Source organism: Lingula anatina, chromosome 3, assembly GCF_051362555.1.
Source record: "Lingula anatina isolate TDL-2025a chromosome 3, LinAna3.0, whole genome shotgun sequence".
Classification (NCBI taxonomy): Eukaryota; Metazoa; Brachiopoda; class Lingulata; order Lingulida; family Lingulidae; genus Lingula; species Lingula anatina.
The window spans coordinates 11702466-11722083 of record NC_141769.1 but is presented as its reverse complement, the minus strand read 5'-3'; the positions used below and the strand labels follow the sequence as shown (position 1 = coordinate 11722083).

The 19618-nt window shown below is 34.9% G+C and overlaps 2 protein-coding genes across 4 annotated transcripts; both read right to left on the bottom strand.

Annotated features, from left to right (window-relative positions):
- Positions 1 to 34: 34 nt before the first annotated feature.
- Positions 35 to 9528, bottom strand: LOC106159914 (protein SDA1 homolog). Of its 2 annotated transcripts, none has more exons than XM_087009116.1 (20): positions 9323 to 9528; positions 8665 to 8769; positions 8091 to 8189; positions 7441 to 7623; positions 6932 to 6997; positions 6305 to 6397; positions 6071 to 6148; positions 5651 to 5752; positions 5352 to 5421; positions 5038 to 5141; positions 4529 to 4586; positions 4008 to 4143; positions 3699 to 3796; positions 3342 to 3418; positions 3038 to 3164; positions 2358 to 2443; positions 1954 to 2162; positions 1518 to 1602; positions 1117 to 1269; positions 35 to 745 (listed from the first exon to the last, which is right to left on the bottom strand). In XM_087009116.1, the coding sequence occupies exons 1-20, from the start codon at positions 9410 to 9412 to the stop codon at positions 698 to 700; spliced, it is 2067 nt and encodes a 688-aa protein (XP_086865242.1). In that variant the 5' UTR covers positions 9413 to 9528; the 3' UTR covers positions 35 to 697. The 2 variants fall into 2 exon arrangements, with proteins under 2 accessions (XP_086865242.1, XP_086865243.1); XM_087009117.1 differs by having other exon boundaries at positions 2358 to 2440.
- A 1437-nt stretch (positions 9529 to 10965) lies between these two features.
- LOC106154507 (uncharacterized) lies at positions 10966 to 13990 on the bottom strand. Of its 2 annotated transcripts, none has more exons than XM_013528909.2 (2): positions 13814 to 13990; positions 10966 to 13214 (listed from the first exon to the last, which is right to left on the bottom strand). In XM_013528909.2, exon 2 carries the CDS (start codon positions 13168 to 13170, stop codon positions 12661 to 12663), a length of 510 nt encoding a protein of 169 aa, XP_013384363.2. In that variant the 5' UTR covers positions 13171 to 13214; positions 13814 to 13990; the 3' UTR covers positions 10966 to 12660. The 2 variants fall into 2 exon arrangements, with proteins under 2 accessions (XP_013384363.2, XP_086865573.1); XM_087009447.1 differs by lacking the exon at positions 13814 to 13990 and adding an exon at positions 13586 to 13765.
- Between the last annotated feature and the right edge of the window lie 5628 nt (positions 13991 to 19618).

The following is a 19618-nucleotide window of genomic DNA, read 5'->3' as shown; positions in this document are numbered from 1 at the left end:
AATTGGCACTTTATAATAAAAATTCAAACTTCGATTAAGTGAAAGACTCCAGTAGATTGTTTTATTCTATATAATAGCAATTTACACATCCTCATTGCTTTTAATTACGGGAAAATGCCATAGAAAAAAATACCAACGAAGTTACGACTGCCATTCGCTTAGGACTGCAGCATCCCTAATCTTTGTGAACCCCCCTCGAACCCCCACTGATACAAACCTGCCACCTTTCACGGCTGTGCATCATTGAGTGGTTTGGGAAGCACGATACACCCATTGCTAAGTAAATAGTAATTCCATTTTGATAATTAAATACAAGTCGCAAAGTAAATATTGATCGAGTATATATGACCGATATCTGATGAAAACGACAGTGACCATTCTAAGAGAACAGTTACGCTTCTTGAGAGATTACGGAGAGGACAGCCAACATCTTGGTCTGGGGCTCAAAGTCAAGCGCAGTCATTTGATCATTATCAAGTCGACGGGATGAATGCAGCAGTTGGAATGATCAGGCGTTGTTTTAATCAAAGGTTGACACCGTTCTAGCTGAGTGCAATGGGTTAACAACAAGAAATCATGCAATATCCCTTGTTTTCAGCAATTTCTTAATTCTATAACGACGGATGCCGATCCTGCCCTTATCTATGTTGCTCGTGTTATCCTGTTATTTTCATCTAAGAGGTTAGCAAACAGCCTGTCACCTCTGGAACTTCTGTTTCTTTAACAAAGAATTCTTCAATGCCACCTGAAAATAAAAAGACCCGTGAATACAAATGGAAAATAATTAAAACTTGCGAGTCGTAAGATCATAAGGCGAGAGCTTCGCGTCAGAAAGGACTTATTGATTAGAAAATTACTTTTGGGCATCAGACTGCTTACTTAATGAATTAATTTTCAACAAAACCTGTAATTCTGGGAAATGCCAACAGCATGACAAATTCTTCAATTATAGACAAGACAAAGAAAAAGGTAAAGCTTCATTTGCCTCACGGTCACAGTTAATTCACTTCCAGAAAAATACAGAAATAAATGGCTTTTCCCACTATGACGTCTTCAAAACGTGTAGCACCCCACAAGAATGGCATGGCAAATAAACGTTCTTGTTCAAACACTCACCTGTTTATCTTTAAACGATCTTTTCTGCTTCCTCAATATTTTCTGTTTGACCATCATGAATGGTTTCTTTTTCTTTTTCTCTTTATTAGTGGTGCTGGCTCTGGGGTTTGCTCTCTCCTTGTGACCGAACTTCTCCCTGTCCTTCCTGCCAGCCTGGGGGAGAGATTAAGTAGGTGGAGTGCAAACAAATCAATTAAAGCATATGACCGTTTTTTCTTCTTCTCTTTGCCATTTCAGTATGCTAACAGCAGAAAAGAAAGCAATTTGGAAGAGCATGATGTAAAAGCATCGTTTCAAAATGAGGTTAAAATCACACTTGTGCTTAGACTATGACCACACGTGTGAAACCTGCCCTGAAGATTTTGGAGAATTCTATATATAAACTTGACATTAAAACTTACCAAGACTGTGGCCAACCGGGACTCTTTGTCATGCCGGGGTCTTTTGTGGACCAACTCTATGGAAGTCAACTTTACCAAATCACCTCTGAAAATAACAAAAAAGTATATCTAGTCATTTTATCTATTTTTCCTTTTTTACTTACCTTTTCTCTAAACCTAAAAGGCTGTACTTAGTTTATTTGAAGAATTTTCAAAATTCACGGGATAACTTCAGTTATGTTAAGATGAAAAAGAGTCCAACGTCATCTTCACGAGAAAGTTTTTTTTTCTGTTAAATTCTGTAGTAAATCAACTATTGATTTGTTAATTCATTATAATTTACCCTTTACCCCCTAGGACAAATCAATAATCCTGGACATTCTGAAGGAGGAATAAAAGTCAGCAAATAATCTTATCATGTCAGTGAAAAAAAAAATAAATAAAAAATAATACCTACCCTTCCTGTTCATCATCTGCATCAATATCCACAGTTTTTGTCGTACTTTTCCTCTTCTTCCCTTTTCCCTTAACAGCACCCTCTACCTCTTTTCTCATCTGAGCCAGTCTAATTTGTTTGAAGTCTTCCTGCGTCAGGATACGAGCAGACGACACTTCTTGAGCACGTTTTAACTTTTCCTCTGGATTCAGTTGTTCTGTTTCAGCATCCTGAAATAAGTGCACAGAAATTATAAAAAGTAGTTTTTACCCTTACCTGAACATCTGTCAACATTTACAGCATTTGATAAATTTACATTATTTTACACTAGACAAAATATCTGGTGGTACAAAACATCTTTTTGCAGCTATTGATTTACACAAATTCATTTCAACAGTTAAGAGAGGAAAGACGGAAAGTCATACTTGAGCCTCCTCATCTGAAGAATGATGGATATCCACCCACTCTCCACTGCCATCACTGTCATCATCGCTGCAATCTTCCCAGTCTTCTGGAACATTTCAATATATAAAAAATTATACCTTTCCTGTTCAAAAATATATATCTGTTTATAATTTTGACAGTCAATATTTTAAATAATAAATATTAAATAAAAATATGCAAGAATTATTCTGGTTTAGAAAAGTGTTATCAGTTAACAACACCCTATAAAGTACTGGCTTTAAAATGCATGCATCACATTTAGTTGTGTTAGATGTGACATAGTTGCAATATGAGCAACACTTTTTGTCAGATATATGAAATCAAAAAATCTTATAAGATTTACTTTTGAAAAAAAAAAGGTGCATGATACTGGTTCAGAAAAAAGAGTAATCAATTAACTACATCCTATAAAATACTGGCTTTTAATGCAAGTGCAATACTTTTTTCTCACAAAAAATGGTACTTGTGGCCATGGGGAAAATGTCACAAAACTAAATGCAAAAAATATGTAAGAAAATCAATAACTTCTGTGTAAATTCTCCAATCATGCTCATTTTTGAAAGAAAACCTTTTTAAACCAAATAGTGCTTCTTAGTAATTTTTAAGTAAAACAAAAATACAGTTTCAATTGGCAGTTATTCTGATGTTCTTAATCTCTTACCCTGTTCTATCTCTTCTTTCTGGTCTGGCTCAGGTTTAATAACTTCAGCACCAGGAATATAGTCCTTGGCATCTAGCTCCCCATACTGCCTCACATGTAAGTCCACGGAGGCCTCGGTGGGCTTGCCCTGCAAAATTAGCAAAGTGATGAGAACTCACTTAGTAACTCAGCGAACATCTGAAAGATTTGTTACAAACAAAGGTACTAATTTACACTACATGATATAAGGTAAATCCAAAGTTGTCATATTAAAATAATGAGTGTAGCTAAATTCTATAAATGAAAGAATGCTGCATTTTCATACTCTATCTTTCTTGTGTAAAAGTCCTGGATTGATTTGTCTGAAAAGCTGAACTAAGGAGCGTGCAGCCATCATGACACCTGGAAATATTGTTAAAATCCAGATTAAAACATTAAATGAAAGAAAAATGCTGTTTTGCCAATCATGAAGTAAAGGGTGTTAATATATTCTTCCAAAGATCTCAACTAATTCAAAATGAAATAATTATATACGAAAACAAATCCAATTTTTTCATAAATTATTTTTTTCAGTTACAAATTACACATTATCATTAAATATTTCATCTTTAGGTAGGTATGTAAACTTTCACTCCTTTAACACTTCACACATGATAACTATGTCAAGAGCATCAGTTCTTACTTTTATCCTTGTGTGTTTTATACTGTACAAGGTCTTGGAGCAGGGTGTCTGTCATGGAGAGCGGACACCTGCTACAGACTTCTCTAACTGCATTTAAACTGAAAATATAATATATTTACATAAATACATATACAAAAATTTTCCTGATGTATTTTTATTATCCTGATGTATTTTCCTTATGTATTTTGTAAACTTTGCTGAAATAAATATTATAAAGAATTTGAGTAAAAAATATTCAGTTTACTCAGAATACATTAGGCAAATAGAATGCCTTGTACAATCTGCCAACTAAACTGTGTTAACACCTACCCTACTGCCATTACTTCTCCTGAATTCCTGTCGCTAATGAAGTTATTGGCTATGGTCATGAGAACAGGCTCTATAATTTCTGGTGGCACAGTGTCATGGCTGGCCTGAGCAGCAAACAGTAAAATCTTGGTCACCTCTGGAAATAGTAAATAAAAAAAACTATGTAATGGGAATGCAAAGACAACTAGTTTTATTTACCTAAATACGAGAAAACTTTGAGGTCAATGTTAGCTTCTTAGCCCACTCTCTACTATTGTTTAGTTTTTTATCACCCATGCAAATTTACTATCATAACTGTAACCCTGCATAAGTGTGACTTTCATAAATATCAAACTGACAAAGTTCATTTCATCAGTTAATAGAGAAAAGACAGAAAGTCAAACTGGAGCCTCCTCATCTGAAGAATTATGGGTATCCATCCACTCTCCACAATCTATTTATTTAAATACATTTGTTTTGATTACATTAAAGGCATTTCTCTTGTCTTGATGACATGCACTTGTACTGACAAAATGACTTACCTCTTTGATGTGGCTGTAGAAATCTCTGTATAAAAGGATAGAAATTAAACAGGAATAGCTGAAAAGGAAAAACTTCAAACATAAATACATTTTGTTTAATTATCTAATAGTTTATAAAGTCCAAATGCATTCAGACCAAGGAATTGTAAAAAAAAGATGTAATAGGAAAAATATGTATCTTTTTTTGTTTGTCTTTTCGATAAATGTTAGTACCTATTAGCTCTCAGTTCAAAACATTTCCTTTGGAAACATGTATTTTAGACTGTTATTTTCTCTTCATGCTTTATTAAGTGGACTGAATGGTTAAACATATGCCTTAATATATTATTTTCAATGTTATAAAAAGAAATAAGATGCCTTTTGGATATGATTCTATGCCATCAACATAGAAAATAGAGATTTAAGTGATGAAAAAGACGAACAAAGTTGTGTACATAGCATCAAGTCTAAACATTCTGAGCAGAATGCAGTCAAAATACTCTTACCTTTGAATTTAATAACAAACTCACCTGGTGAATTCCTACCAGCCGAGAGATAAGATTGATAAGCATCAGTTTCACTTCAAACCTTTCTGTAGTACCTTCCAAATCCTTGAACAGTTTCTCAGCAAAGCCTAACAATACAAAACTTGGTATTTTCAAAATGTGTCATCTGTCCATACCACATAAACCAATGTTTTGAATGTTCTTCTTTTTACAATTATTTGTCAAGGGTATCATGCCATGACCTCAAACATTCATATCTTTGGTGCAACAGTGCTTAAAAATGTAAAATTTCAAAAGGGAATATTTTTTAAAACTCATTTTATAGAGCCCTGCCTTACCCTGAGGGTCATGTATTAAATGGAGAGCTGCATTGTTGAATGATGAAGGTTTCTTCTTCTTTTTATGTTTCTACAAAAAAAGTACACACAAACATTTAACTGAAAGCTATTTCAAGTGAAAATATCAAAAGGTAAGAAAAACTTGTGGTTATATTGCTTGTTAATAATAATCTTGATAAATAATTCATTTGGGGCATCTTGCTTTTATTATGTAGTAAAAGCTACAAATGCAGTTAACATTCAGCAGCTACCAGTTACCCTTAAATTAGTTCACTATGTCTACCCAGAAACATATTTACCTTAATGACACTAAGGGCCTTCTGCATTTTCTTGGCTCTTTTCTTTGTTTTCTTGCCTACCCTATGTCCCAGCATCACTTCCTTAGCTGTCTTCCTGTCAGGCTGCTCATAAAACAGTGATCAATGACATTACAAGAAAACATTGAAAAAAAAAAATACCACAAAAAAGATAATATTTGCAAACTAATAACAGAAAGGATAATTCATAGACAAATCAAAATAATTAAAAATGTTGAATGAGAGTCAGTTTTGACATTCTTGTGATTGTATCCACAGATTTGTTATCCGTGAAACCTTGTCCACAGATTCTAAAAAAAAAAAAAAAAAAATGAAAGGGATACAATGATCACAGTAACTGCCTCTTAGCTATCTAATAACTTTCACAAACAATTTTTCTTACAAATCTCAATGAAATCTCACCTCTGAGTCACTGTCACTGTCATCGTCTGCTTTGTCTTCATCCTTACCAAGGAAAAATGTTAGCGCTGCAACCTTGATCTGAAAACACAAAGTAAAAGCAATAAAATTATAACTCTGGATAAAAGTTGCTTTTTTTACTGTAAAGCTAATAAAAAAAATACAAATATATAACTCCACTACATTAAAATAATCTTAACACAACTTTTTGTTGATGAGCACTGAACACTTCTTCACCTTGGTAACCTTTGACAGACAAGCTGTTGTGATCACATTCACAGTTTTGGCATCATTCCAAATATTTCTTCTGTAGAGTTCCATCATGACATCCTGAAACAGACAAGAAAACGTAATAAATCAAACATTTACCATTTGGCTATTTCACCATGAACGTTATTTTATCAATAACTGCACAATATCTTCACTTTTACAGAAGTTTTCTACCAAGTTCCTTTTCTTAGCCTTTTGCTACTCTGATATGGCAAAAATCAAAATGATTCAGGAATGACAATTTGACATATTGTTAGATAATAAAATTTAAAATAACATAAAATTCATGTTTATGCTTTAAAATTCCAAGTGACAACAGCAGCAACAGCTTTTTGTTAAAAAAATGGCCCCTTCTCACACTGTGCATTTCACTTATTAGAAATTAATGCTTTGAGAGACTGACAATTTCATAACTGGCTATAAAGTAAGAGAACAAACTTAACAGAGCCCCCAGGCTTGGCCAATTACTGGCTTATTTTGATTGCTCTAAACAGTTAGAAGCAAACTTGTGAAAGGGACCAAAATTTGCATAATTGCATGTCAGTGTTTTGAAACAAATAAATGTGATGCATGACATGACCATAGGTGACTCACCAGTGACATTTTGGCTGCAATGGCATTACTATCCCTCAACATGGTATACATGAAATTCTGCAAAGTCTGAAATAAATCAATAGTTAAACAGTCAACATTGTTCAGAAGAGATACAAATAAAAATTCTGACTGAACCAATAGTTGTCATCTAATGTAAGACAGGACTGAAATGTTACATATTCCACATATAAGGACTCCATTCACACAGTGCAGTACATACACCCACACTCACATTTCATTTAAATATGTTCAAAGACTAATTATTATGTTCATAATGATGTTCTAAATGCATATTATAAGTGTCATTCCTGAGAACTGTAAGTCTCTTATGTTTAGACAGCACAAATGGGGGTTTCATGAAAAATATCATTCTTTTTCCTACAGTACTACAATGACCTAGAAATTACCCAATATAAATATTTTCATTTGTGGTTCAAAATGAACCTTAAAATTCAAAACTGATCGGAAACATGTTTTGCTTAGCATACAAGTCACAACCAGTTACTTACTGTGTTGACTTTTGAATTCTTGTGTTTGGCATTGACCATCTTGATATCCTGTACTATGTAGTTATACAGGGTCTTCCTCAGCAGCTTGTCCTGACATCTGAACAGTTCAAAGAACAGCTCCAGGACAGTGATGGGAGGCAGCAAGCCTTTGTTCCTAAGAGCAATAAGGGCCTTGCAAAAAGTCTGTAATGTTAAAGAGAGACACATTTAATATTTTTTTAGCAAGGGGGTAAAGATATGGGTGTACTGGTAACTGTGAATATCTGAATTCAAGCTGTTGAATGTGCGGCAGTTTAGATTGAGTGATGGTACCTAACGATTAGAAAGTTGTTGAAGATTCCCAGAAAATTTGTTTAATATACCTTTTACATCAAATCCAATTATAGTAGTGACTGACAGCAATCAACCATATGATGTTAGCCACTGGTCAGTGACAGCAGACCAGTAGATTTGGTGTTGTACTGTTGTGGGAAATTCAGATGCAGTTTTAGATTATGAAAAATTTTCCATTATCTGCAGACTCTTTCTTGGTACTAGTAAATTTTGGTTCTGACTAGTAGTTGTCTAATGTTTATAAGTCCATCTGAGAAATGGGCTGAAAAAACTGAGACAAAGACTTAGCACAAATCTCCAGAAAACCAGTCTCTCACCATTCTGAGTGCAGGGTCAAGTACAGTGGCATTCCTGTGAAGCTGTTCCCTCAGCTGCTGGGGAAAGTTTGCCAGTTCATCTGGGTAACAGTGGGCCACCTTCAACAAAAGATTATTGATACAAATTCTAGCACAGCATAATTCCATTGAGGAAACATAATATAACTAAAGGATTTCTGAGCATCCTTTACAAAGTGAAGTCTTGTTCAGCAGGGTATTATTTGCTGAAGGAAACAGGACTTCAGTTTGGGACAGATGGAACCTCTATGAGGTCCCTACAAGAAGTAAACAAGGGTCTGTATGTACTCGGGGGATTGTCCATAGCCCAACAGTGATTACTCATTAAAATTTCTATCTTACAATTATTTAATTGATACTTAGCCAAACAAAATATTACATATAAATAAATAAATAAATAAATAAATAAATAAATAAATAAATAAATAAATATGTATGTATGTATGTGTGTGTGTGTGTGTGTGTGTGTGTGTGTGTGTGTGTGTGTGTGTGTGTATATATATATATATATATATATATAAAACTTAAAATAACACATATCTCATCTTCACTATACCTGTGCTACAAACATGACTAGCTCTGCAAGTGTCTGTGAATATGATGATGGTTTAAGAGCAAATATCTCCATATTGGACAGAAAATGGCGATACTGCTGAAGAAACTGGAAAACAAGTGAATAGAAATGAAACATTTTTGCTTAATTCTTTAACAGATGATTATCAGTTGACATCAAATTTCACTACTAAAAGTTTTATTTGTGTGAGCACAAAGAGGACACTAGGAGATCAAATAATTAGCCTCTACTCTAGCACTTCTGCTTTGGTGTAGAATTCATACCTATCCAAGAGTCTGAAAGATATGGCTTAAAAACTGTGACCTCAACCTGAGCAAGTACAACTACTGTAGTGTTCAACACACTACATCAAGTTATTCAAGAGTCTATCAGCTCTTTCAAAAAAACTTTTACAAAGTCAATTTCAGTAATGAGTACAGTGGTTTGATAACAAGTATGTTTTTCTGTTTATATTTTTTATGTTTTCTGATTTTCTTTTTATAAAAATGAAATAAGTAATTTTATGTCAGTTTCAAACAAGTATTTCTTCTTGTAACATAAGGACAAAAGCCTCAGCACTACTATTAGTATTACTTCAAACTTCTACTACACATATGAATGAACAGTAGTATGATATTGCCACATATCCCCCAATACGTACCTCATCCTTATACGAATCTGGATCTCGTTTTATCAAATTCTGTAACTGAGGTAAGTTACTCGGAAGTTTGTTGTTGTTTCTCTCTGTCATAGCAGATTATCTAGGTGTCAAATTACAAGTTGTTTATCTGTTACTATATAACTCATTCAACATTAGTTTTTCTCGCTTTACACATGCTGCCGGATACTGAAAATGCGCATGCGTTAGATTTAGCAAGACTTCCGCTTACAAAGGGGGGGGGGGGGGGGGGGCGGCGGCGAGAAAAATGTAGTGTGGAATTTACAGCACAAATTAAATCCGAGTTTGAAAAATAAATCACCTGTGCATATGTTAGAATATTTTTAAAAAAATTTATGCCCTACAGTGTCGTAAAAGGAAAGGTGCTCATATATATATAACGTGTTCTTCAATTTTCTTTTCTTTTTTTCCCAAAAACGCTCATAATTAAGAGGATCAGTCCAAAACTAGGCAGCCAGGCTACATGAAAAGTGAAACACAAATACGCTAAAAGTTAAACGTCTTCAAAGCACTTAAATTTCACTGCCGCTGCCATCTAAATTAGTTTTATTTAATTGTACTTTAAAAAGCAATTTAAAAAGCTGTCAAGAACAATTAAACCACAATATACACCTGTACATGTGTTTCGGTGCTACTTCAACCTCTCTAGCAGTAACATCATAATTATACTACAAATCCCAAATTTCATTATTTGCTCCTAGAACATTTTTTACTTTTTAGAGGAAATTCAAGAAAGATATATATAAATTTCATGGATGATGAACGGCAGTGCACCAAAGCTATGGAATGCTTTACTTACTGATATAAGAACTGCAATTGACCAGGAAAATTTGAAGAAAATTTTAATGTCAATTAAGTTTTATATAATTTTCAATCCTTATCTTACTCTTTTATGTTCACAATTTTGGACTCATAAGCAATTTTAATTTGTTAAGGTTTTAATTGCATGTTTAATTATTTTATTGTTATTACTATAAATTCCAGTAATTTGCACACAAATTTGGTTCCTTCACCTTTCATTATGCATGTGCGAATGTTAATAGATGAGAAATTTCTTTACATGAAATAAAATCCAAATACAAAAACATACATCAGAAATGTTCACAATCACAGATAAGTCTCCCCCCCCCCAAAAAAAAAAAAAAAAAAACACTTCAACTTCCATAAAGTCCTCAAACCCAATAAAATCATAAAAAATATTCAGCAGATAACCTACTTTTTGTAAGTTATCAGGGTAGGGATATACTGGGTATGACCCCCCTGGGCTCCCTTAATTTAATTCAATATTTTGAACATGCCAGTGTTGCAGTTATCATTAAATATTAGAACTAGCACACCTAGGTCATGTCATAGGTCACTGTTAAACTTTGGGTGTTAGACTGCGAGAACACTGTTAAACTTGGGGTCTCAAGTATAACAAACTGACAATATAGTCTTAACATGTTGCCTGTCTGTGTATAAGCAGCTGTGCTCAAGTACTAGTATAGCAATGCAATGCTCTAGATCAAACGGCCAACCATTAGGGTATCGTTTGAAAACTCATGTTTTTACAAGTAGCTAGAGCAACATTACCTATACAAATTCAAAAAAAAAAAAATGTTTACAAGAAAAACCAGAGTCATGTACATTGTAGCATGGGTTCCTTTATTACAAATATAATGTAAATCGAGGGATGAAAATGTAACAGTTTACCATTAGAGTCTAATAAACTAATATTGATTAATACATTTTAACAATTTTAAAACATACTACAAAATATTAAATCAAAAAGCTAAAGCCAGTTATCACAAATTTTATAAAGTTATCTCAAAATCACAATACCCCTGGAATCTTTCATTTTCCATCCTATAGTATTGGTATACTATACATGTATAGTAGACAGTGACACTGACACACTTTCAGAAAGCATAAAAATAAAAATGAAAAAGAAAACCTACACATCTAACTGCAAAAATAAGTATATTCCGTGTAAATATTTCCATCCAATATGTTAATTGATACCTTTGCAAGTGAAAAGTTCATGTCTGAAATTCAATACTGTTATATTCCGTCAGTCACACACGAAAGGAATATTTGTCCTACTTACTCCATCTTGCACATAATAAGCAACTTCAATTCTATAGCAAAGGGTTACCAGAACTTAAAGCTTTTGAAATATGTCATATTATGCACTACAATCCTTGTATATAAAAAATAGTTTGCCAAGCTCTATATTTTCACAGACGGTTTCATTAAGTTGTTCCCCATCTACATGAATAGAAGTATGATTTAACAACTAACAATAAAGATTAATATTGACTCTGTGAATAAAATTAGACAAAGTACACAATCAAATCATTTTTAATGAAGAACAAGCATTTACCCTTTATTGCTTAAAACATTCCAAGATAAAGAAGTGACCCATATCTGACTCTGCATCTCAAAGTTAATCCTCTAATACATATCACCCATTTGCAGAGCTTGATGGTAAACATTGTAGTCCACTAATGGCCTGCATCTCACCTATATTTTTATGCTTACATCTCATGGGATTTGACCTACCCTTTACTACCTTGTATACATTATGGCAACTTAGGTATGTGTACAGTAAGATTTAGGTCACCAGTGGTAAGGGCGGGAACAACCCTTTAGGATCCAGGGGTCCTAGGGGAGAACAAAGGGATGACTGCTGGTTTTTGATATTGCAAGTAAAAAATTTTAATTAAATATTGCAATAAAATACTATTCAGACTATGCATTTTCCAGCAAATTTTGCATAGCATTTATGTATACCTAAAAACTAAAAATGTCAAATTGATATCTTCATTCAGCCTTTTTTTTTCTGGCATCACAACAGGAAAACAACATATACTGTATATTATCCACATAGTTCCAGTAACTAATGGGTAACATAATGTCTATAGCATCTGCAATGTTTTGTTAATAAAGCTTCAGCATACATAAAGAACATAACAATGAGGACCATGGGAGAAGGCTCAAAGTCTTACACCTTAGCATAAAATCCAACGAGATTTGGCAGGAATGGGAAGAGAGCAAGATCAGAAATAATTAATGGCAGACAAGTAAATACAGAGTGACAATGAATTTAAGCCAACACATTTTATCCATGGATGTTTTCCCAAAGTTATGTGAAATTACAGTCTATTGCACAACAGCACAAATTAATCTTTTGAACTAATGTCTAATTAAGAAGACATTCCTAGTGCACAATGACATAGTTTCTCTCTTATTGCTAATTAAAAAGTAAGCCCTTTCTCATGTGGATTCTCAAGTCTCGTCACAAAGTGCCGAAAGTCTGGATGATCTCCATTAAAAGGAAGTTAGACATGTTTTTCACAAAACATGGAATTGTAGACTGCAGATAAGACCACGCCCCCTGTCATCCCAAACACAAACCCTGTTGCCCCCGACGCACCCATCTGTAATGCAACAAGGTACCCTGCAGTCGCACCCAGGGCACTTGCGCGATCCACACGCACTTGGTTGCGGTTGTAACGAAGGCGGTAACATCTGTCATATATTCCTTCCTCGTCCCAATTCATGCTGTTGCATTTCATGAAGGTCATAGCAGGGCCCAGGACGAGTCCAATTATTGCTCCATTTCTACCATGGCGAGCAGCAGTCTCCATGATAGCATTTAGGGTACGTGGACCACGAATGGCCTGTGTGAGAGGTCCTGTGAGAAGAGTGCCAAGAAAAGCACCTGCCTGGACTGTTTTGATGGTGACATGGCCAAAAAGTTCCATATTTGCATGAGGTATTTCCCGCATCTGCTCATCTGTCAACTTCTGGCCCATCATGTTGCGACTCCAGTAGAAACCTCCAGGCATGGTGGATGTAGTTAAAATTTACTTCAGAGAAAAATGTAATATTGCTGAAAAATAAAAATAATAAACAACACTTAGAATGTCACAATTTTTTAAAAGCTACTGAGTACTAGTATATGCACTGTACTTACAGGTCTAGCTATTTGTATCCAGTACATAATATGCTAAAGGCAATATTATGAAGTATGTGTTGGATTAAGTTGTATAATGGTCAATTCTTGATACGTCTATTACTTTATCAGTAGATTATGTGCTTATCTTTCCATGAATATCATCAAATCTGTCTTTGACAAGACCAACATCTCGAGTTGTAAAGAATTCACACTTAGCATTCCAAATTCACAAATTCAATTTCAAATCGTGTTGTCAAAGTGACGCCTTTTCTTAGGCTGCAAGAAGATTTTAGAATTGCACTTACTATATGATTGGTAGGTTCAGTTGATGCAATCTTTAAAAAGAATGACGCGAGATCAACATATCCAAGTAACATGCCTACGAATGTGGATAGAGAGCAAATAACCAAACATTGCACCACAGTCAAAACGACTGCAAAGTCAGATACTCAGTGTTCAAACTATATTTTCTGCACCTCCATTTAACACTACCCTTTCTGATTCTAAGTCAAGCAATGCCAACTAAAACTCACCTTCCAAATGCAGCAAAACCGTACAACCTCTGAACGCTTGTTAAGCCGGAAAGAGACCTCGTCAATGTTTACACTGACTTAGTTCAGTTCGAGGTTTTGACCTTATTCCCTGACAAACCCTAAAAACAAGGTTAGGACAGAGGTCGCCTGAGGACACCGTCCCAATTTATCACTGATTATACATGTAGTTACTGGGCAAAGACACAACTGAGGATTAAAGGTCAATCAGAAAATATTTATTTACCTTATATAAAGGAATGAAAATGACGACTGCTTCCAGTTTTAAAAGTAATAAATAAAAATTACCGCTACATGTAGGCCCACTACCGGTACTATAGTAACGTACCCAGGGGCGGGTCCAGGATTATTCGAGGGGGGGGGGATGGATCGGCTTCGCTTCGGAGGACCCCCCCCCCCCCCTTACTTGGCGTGGGGTCTGGTATTTTAGAGGGCGAGTGATGCCATTTGGTACGTTTTAGATCTATGATTATGCTAATCAAAATTCTAATTTCAAGAGGTGTGATTTTTTTTCAGAAATCGAAGGGGGCAGGACCCCCCTGACCCCCCATTAAATCCTCCGCTGGTACCAGTAGGCCTTCATCTATAGGCCCTAACAATACATTGCAATGGATCGATCGGGTATATTACCCAGATAAGAGGACGTTGGGCCAACGGTGGGCTAACGTTGGCATGGTTGGGCGAGCGACGTCGGGCCAACGTCGTCTTGCTATCTGGGTATAGACGGGTTTTTTTTTTCTACTAAATAATCATTTGTTTTGTGTATCATTTTATTTATGTTTTTGAAAGTTTTATCATTCTCAAGTATAATTTTTGAAACCCTCAAGAATGAAAAGAGTTTGAATGTCAAAATAAACCAAGTCCTGTGATTGAAATTCAGCTTTGATCAGCTTTATGTCAAGTTAAAACACCGGAGACAAAAAATAAAAAATAAAATAAAAATAAAATAAAAATAAATAAAAATAAAAATAAAATAAAAAAACCCGACAAGAATCGTCTTTGAATAATCAAAGAAGAAAAGAAAATATGAGTCTGCGCTTGGTGTTTTTTTTTTAATTCGTTGGACATGCTTTCAAAAGGTCCAAAATATAAAAGGAGCTAGTTTGAATTTATTTTGAAAATGTCGCGTAAGCAAGACAGCGTAGAAGTATAGGCCTAGTCCGTCGTCATGAAATATTTCCCACCAGTAGGTGTGAGTTGTCAACTTTACTTTTAAAAATACGAGTCAAGTCAGTCACGTCAGTCACGTCTGCTTCGAACTGAGATGATCGGAGCCAACGTAGGTCTATTGTGTTAGTAAAGATACGTCACACCACAATCACTACAAACACAATCACACGACAGATGCAGGACTTGGGAGCCACTCGGCGGCCCAAGACACTATCATATTTGTTGATTGGATACCAGTTTGACACGAAATGTAAACCTTTTCTAATTTAGTTTCTAAAAGAGTTGATAAAAAAATGAAAACACTCCCAACAATAATTTGTATTTAGAAGGAGGGGTGATATAAAAAAAGACGATTTGCTAAATGCGCATTGCTTTTTAAGTTTACACATTTCCTGTGAGGGGAGGCTGTCCCCCCCCCCCCCCCCCCTCCCCTCCCAGAGTTTGCTCTTTCTTTTCCCAGTCCATTAGGTCAAGTCAGCGTCTAGATTATTACAAACAGCTTGTATTGCATGTTTTGTAGACCTTTAACAAGTGCCCCAAGCAATTTTTTCAGCCAGAAGACCGGTTTTAGGCCTCTAATTTGAAAAAGTGAAACCGGCAGATAAAAATTAAAGCATGGGGTGCTGAAATACATTTATAAGAATGAAATGGCGATCAACTTCATACGGCTCACAAAGTGTAAATGGACCTCTCGGTTATAATGAGCGTCACCGTGATTTAAAAGCCATGCATAGCTTTTGTAAAAAAATCACAGCCTTTTTTCAAGGCGGTCACCCGGTGATTTGAACAGGTTTAAGCATAATAACATGTTTTCTGCTACACCTCGGTCTTTTAAGGCAACGGCTGCGTACTGTAGTTTCACACACACACACACACACACACACACACACTAATCGAAAAGATAAAAACCGAAAATCGTGGCCCTCTAAATGAGCAGTCCTCTAAATAAGACAACCGTACGTCAGGGCTGATTTCTTCATCTAGGCAGACCGCTACAGATCTATCATAGATCGAATTAAACAGAGGAGAAAGAGGTCGAGAGCAGGATTGAAGTTCTATGTTTTACATGTAAAGTGGTAGTGGATATAATTTACTATTCACTCACAAGAATTTGGCTTTATATGTAGTGAAAACATGGAAATATCTATAACTGGAATTTACTAATGTTTTTGAGATAGTAATCACTAGTAATCACTTACTTTGGAACAAAAATATTAGTAAAACAGCCACGTTAGTAAATGCAAACCCTTGGGACCGTGAACAATCATATAGATGATATAACTGGAATGTATAAATGGGCTTTATTCCACTGTAACAGCAGGTGAGCCTGATCTTTCAAAGTAGATATAATTATAAAATATATTTAAAAAAAGGGAAAAAAAAGTGTTGTGATAAAAGGTGGTTTTAAAATGAACGTGTCCATAGACTTACTGTATATTGATCTGATCTTGATTATTCCGACGCAATTAATTGTAAATCTTCTTCTCACCAAAACTACTGTATATGCCTTTTTACTGAAGTGTTGTTATTTTTCAATTTTTCTTGAACTTTTTTGGTCAAAAGGGGGTGAAAATGTTAACAAAGTTTTTTAAGCATAATGCTACGTGATTATGACAGTTACACTGCGCAGCACTATGAATTTACCCTTTTTTGTAAACAAATTTGGGGATATGATTTAGTTATTTTCAAAACAAAGTAGACATCTATCCTTGCTTTCTTTTGGTTTTTTCATTGTTTTTTTTTCCTTCGCTTGGAATATAGTTGAGACACCTTTCTTTGATTTTTTTTTTCAGAAAAGAGGATGATATGCAATGCATCAATTTATTATTTTTGTCAAACATTTTTCAGAAAATTTTACATGAACATTCTTTGCACAAAAGAAAAAAATTAGCAAATTAACACAACTACGCTGCGCTGCGTTAAATATCATTTGCCAGTTTGCGCTTGATAAAAAATCCCGTGTGTGAACTTGCCTTAACACGCAGTCAAAAACCGTTGCCATGCAGAGTAACTTCTTCTGACTGTGAATCTCGCAGATGACCTCACATCAAAGGGAGTGCTCTTGATGTAACCGCAATTAGATTGAATGTCTGATTTAGTTGACACTACAAGTTTTTTTTTGCTATGATATACAGCTGACAAAGTACTTTAAATAGAGGTAAGAGCCTATTTTTGTCTAGGTAAGTATTTTTCGTGAAGTGTTTAGGGTCTCAAACAGGGCCCCTCAAACAATGGTTGGGTTGTTACTTGAGAGTTACTTTAATTAGAAAACGTGAGCCCTCATATTACCCCGACTTTTGATTTAATGTTTTTTCAGAGAGAGACTTTGAAGAATGCAAAATGACTTCAATTAATTCAAACTGACACCCAAACGAACTTAACAAAAGCTACTGTAATAAAAGCACGTGTTGAAAGTTAGCAATTGCATAAATGAATTTGCATACATTTTGATCTCAGCGGAGATGTTTTCCGACGGGCTCTAATTTTTTTCTCCTAAAATGTCTTTACAAAAGACTGTACCCGTTGGCTCTGTTCCCTTATCCAATTTTCCCAAAGGCCTTGGTTGGAAAGAGACGCAGACATTTACCAGACCTAGACGACCTTTCAAATCATTCTTCGGCTCTTTTTGTCACATTCCATCGGATCAAATGATCGTATGACCACTGTTGTGTGCTTCGCCTCATGGAAAAATACAGCTACTGGACTCTCTGTGATGCAGCGCAATCTGTCATCGCCAAGTTCTATTATTGACGATATTGTCTCAAATGTTCGCACTTTTTGGCATCTGTTTGAATGCCGTTTTCTTGGAATGTAAAACAAACCGTCTGGTTACATCTATTTTGTCTTTGTAGACACGTGGCAAAAAATTCCTTACAACTGAGGGTTATTTGTGATTTTACCTTTGTGAAGAAAGAGGTCTTACGTAGTTTTTTTCACTTGTGTACTTTTTTATCTCTAATTTTGAATAATTGGTTTTTGATTCAAGATTATAGTAGAACAGTTATTTTCAAAGCGTGCATGGCAATAAAAAACATTTATATTTTTCTCTTTTCTTTCTTTAAAACCCGTTCTGCAACTATTGTCCGATTGGTCTTTAAGAATAACTGTACCCATCTCAGTAATGTTCTGTCACGATTAGACCAGGTACTTTTCCATCCATTTTTCACAAAGAAAGCGCTTGAAGGTCATGATGAAATTATAACATCCTTTTATCTGTAGCTTGGCATTCATTCCTATGAAATGTGGAGTGTCTTTCTAGTCTAAATAGTTGCGGTTAGTTGTTTATCAATTAAGCATCGCACTTTTTATGTCGCAAACTAGAGAGCAGACGGCATGGTGTTGAATAACTTTTCTTGTGACTGAATTTTAGGAAGACCGGAGAAAAGCACGTGGATTGATGGGCCAGGATTGATGTCCAAGTGCACGGGGAGGCGGGAGGGGGAGGGGGGCTCTGGCTGACAAAGTACACATTTGCTGACAAATCTTGAAAGAAAGTATTGGAAAACAGACAAAAGAAAGCTCTCTTTCTCTCCTTATTTTAATTCCATTTCATTATTATTTTGTACAACGGTCTAAAATAATCTTTAAAATCGATATATCGATCGCAACGGGGAAAGTGTAGCTATTTTTTCTCCCCTTAATAATTAAGCCAAACAGATAAAAGAGTCATGTAATATTGTGCAAATTTTTAAACTTAAAAATAAAACAAAAATTAATAGTAAATCAGAAATTTAAGATAAAATGCAGACGAAAAAAACATTGGGCTTTGGAAAAGCTTAAATGTCAAAAAGATCCTGACATTCAGGGGGACTCCGTCTTCATCCACAAAGTATTGGAATATTTTTGCACTAACACACAAATAGTTAAAGACATACATTAGTCACAATGCATGTACTGAGGAAATCATTACCCGTCCTCTTCGTGCTAGACCTGTGCCTGTATTGTACATTATACATATAATATAATATAATATAATATAATATAATATAATATAATATAATATAATATAATATAATATAATATAGCACATCTTTTTTTTTAGCCAGTGTTGTGGACAAACACAAAAGTAATATTAGAAAAAGAAGGGAAGCATGATTATAATAATAACAATTATTATAATTTGAATATTGTTTGGCCCTATGTAAGGCGATAATACATGTAACATACTGGTCGCGATTAAATTCGCCCTTTGTATTACTGAGTATCGATTATAACCAGCGTTGCTAAGCCATGCGTCATATTCGATCGATTTTTCTTTGTATAGCCATGACCAGCACAGACTGGTTGCAGCCAGAAAAACTTAGTTTTAGCTCGTTTTAGCTCTTTTTTTAGCTGAATAACCACTGTAATTTCAACTACTTGAATATGAGTAGTAACGATATATGAGCTCCTTCGATTTCTAGTTTTATGTAAGGGGGTTTAACATATATTTATGGTTAACCGAACCTTTCAGCCTTGTTTTAATATAAGTCTTCACGGTAATAAAAAAAAAACTCCCAGAGCATCAATTTTAATGCTGGTAAAATTGCTTTTGAAGAAGGGACACAAAACCTCTATTTCTGTAGGCTTGAAGGAGTGTGCAAAGTGAAATATTCACCCCCAGCTGGAGAGAATACC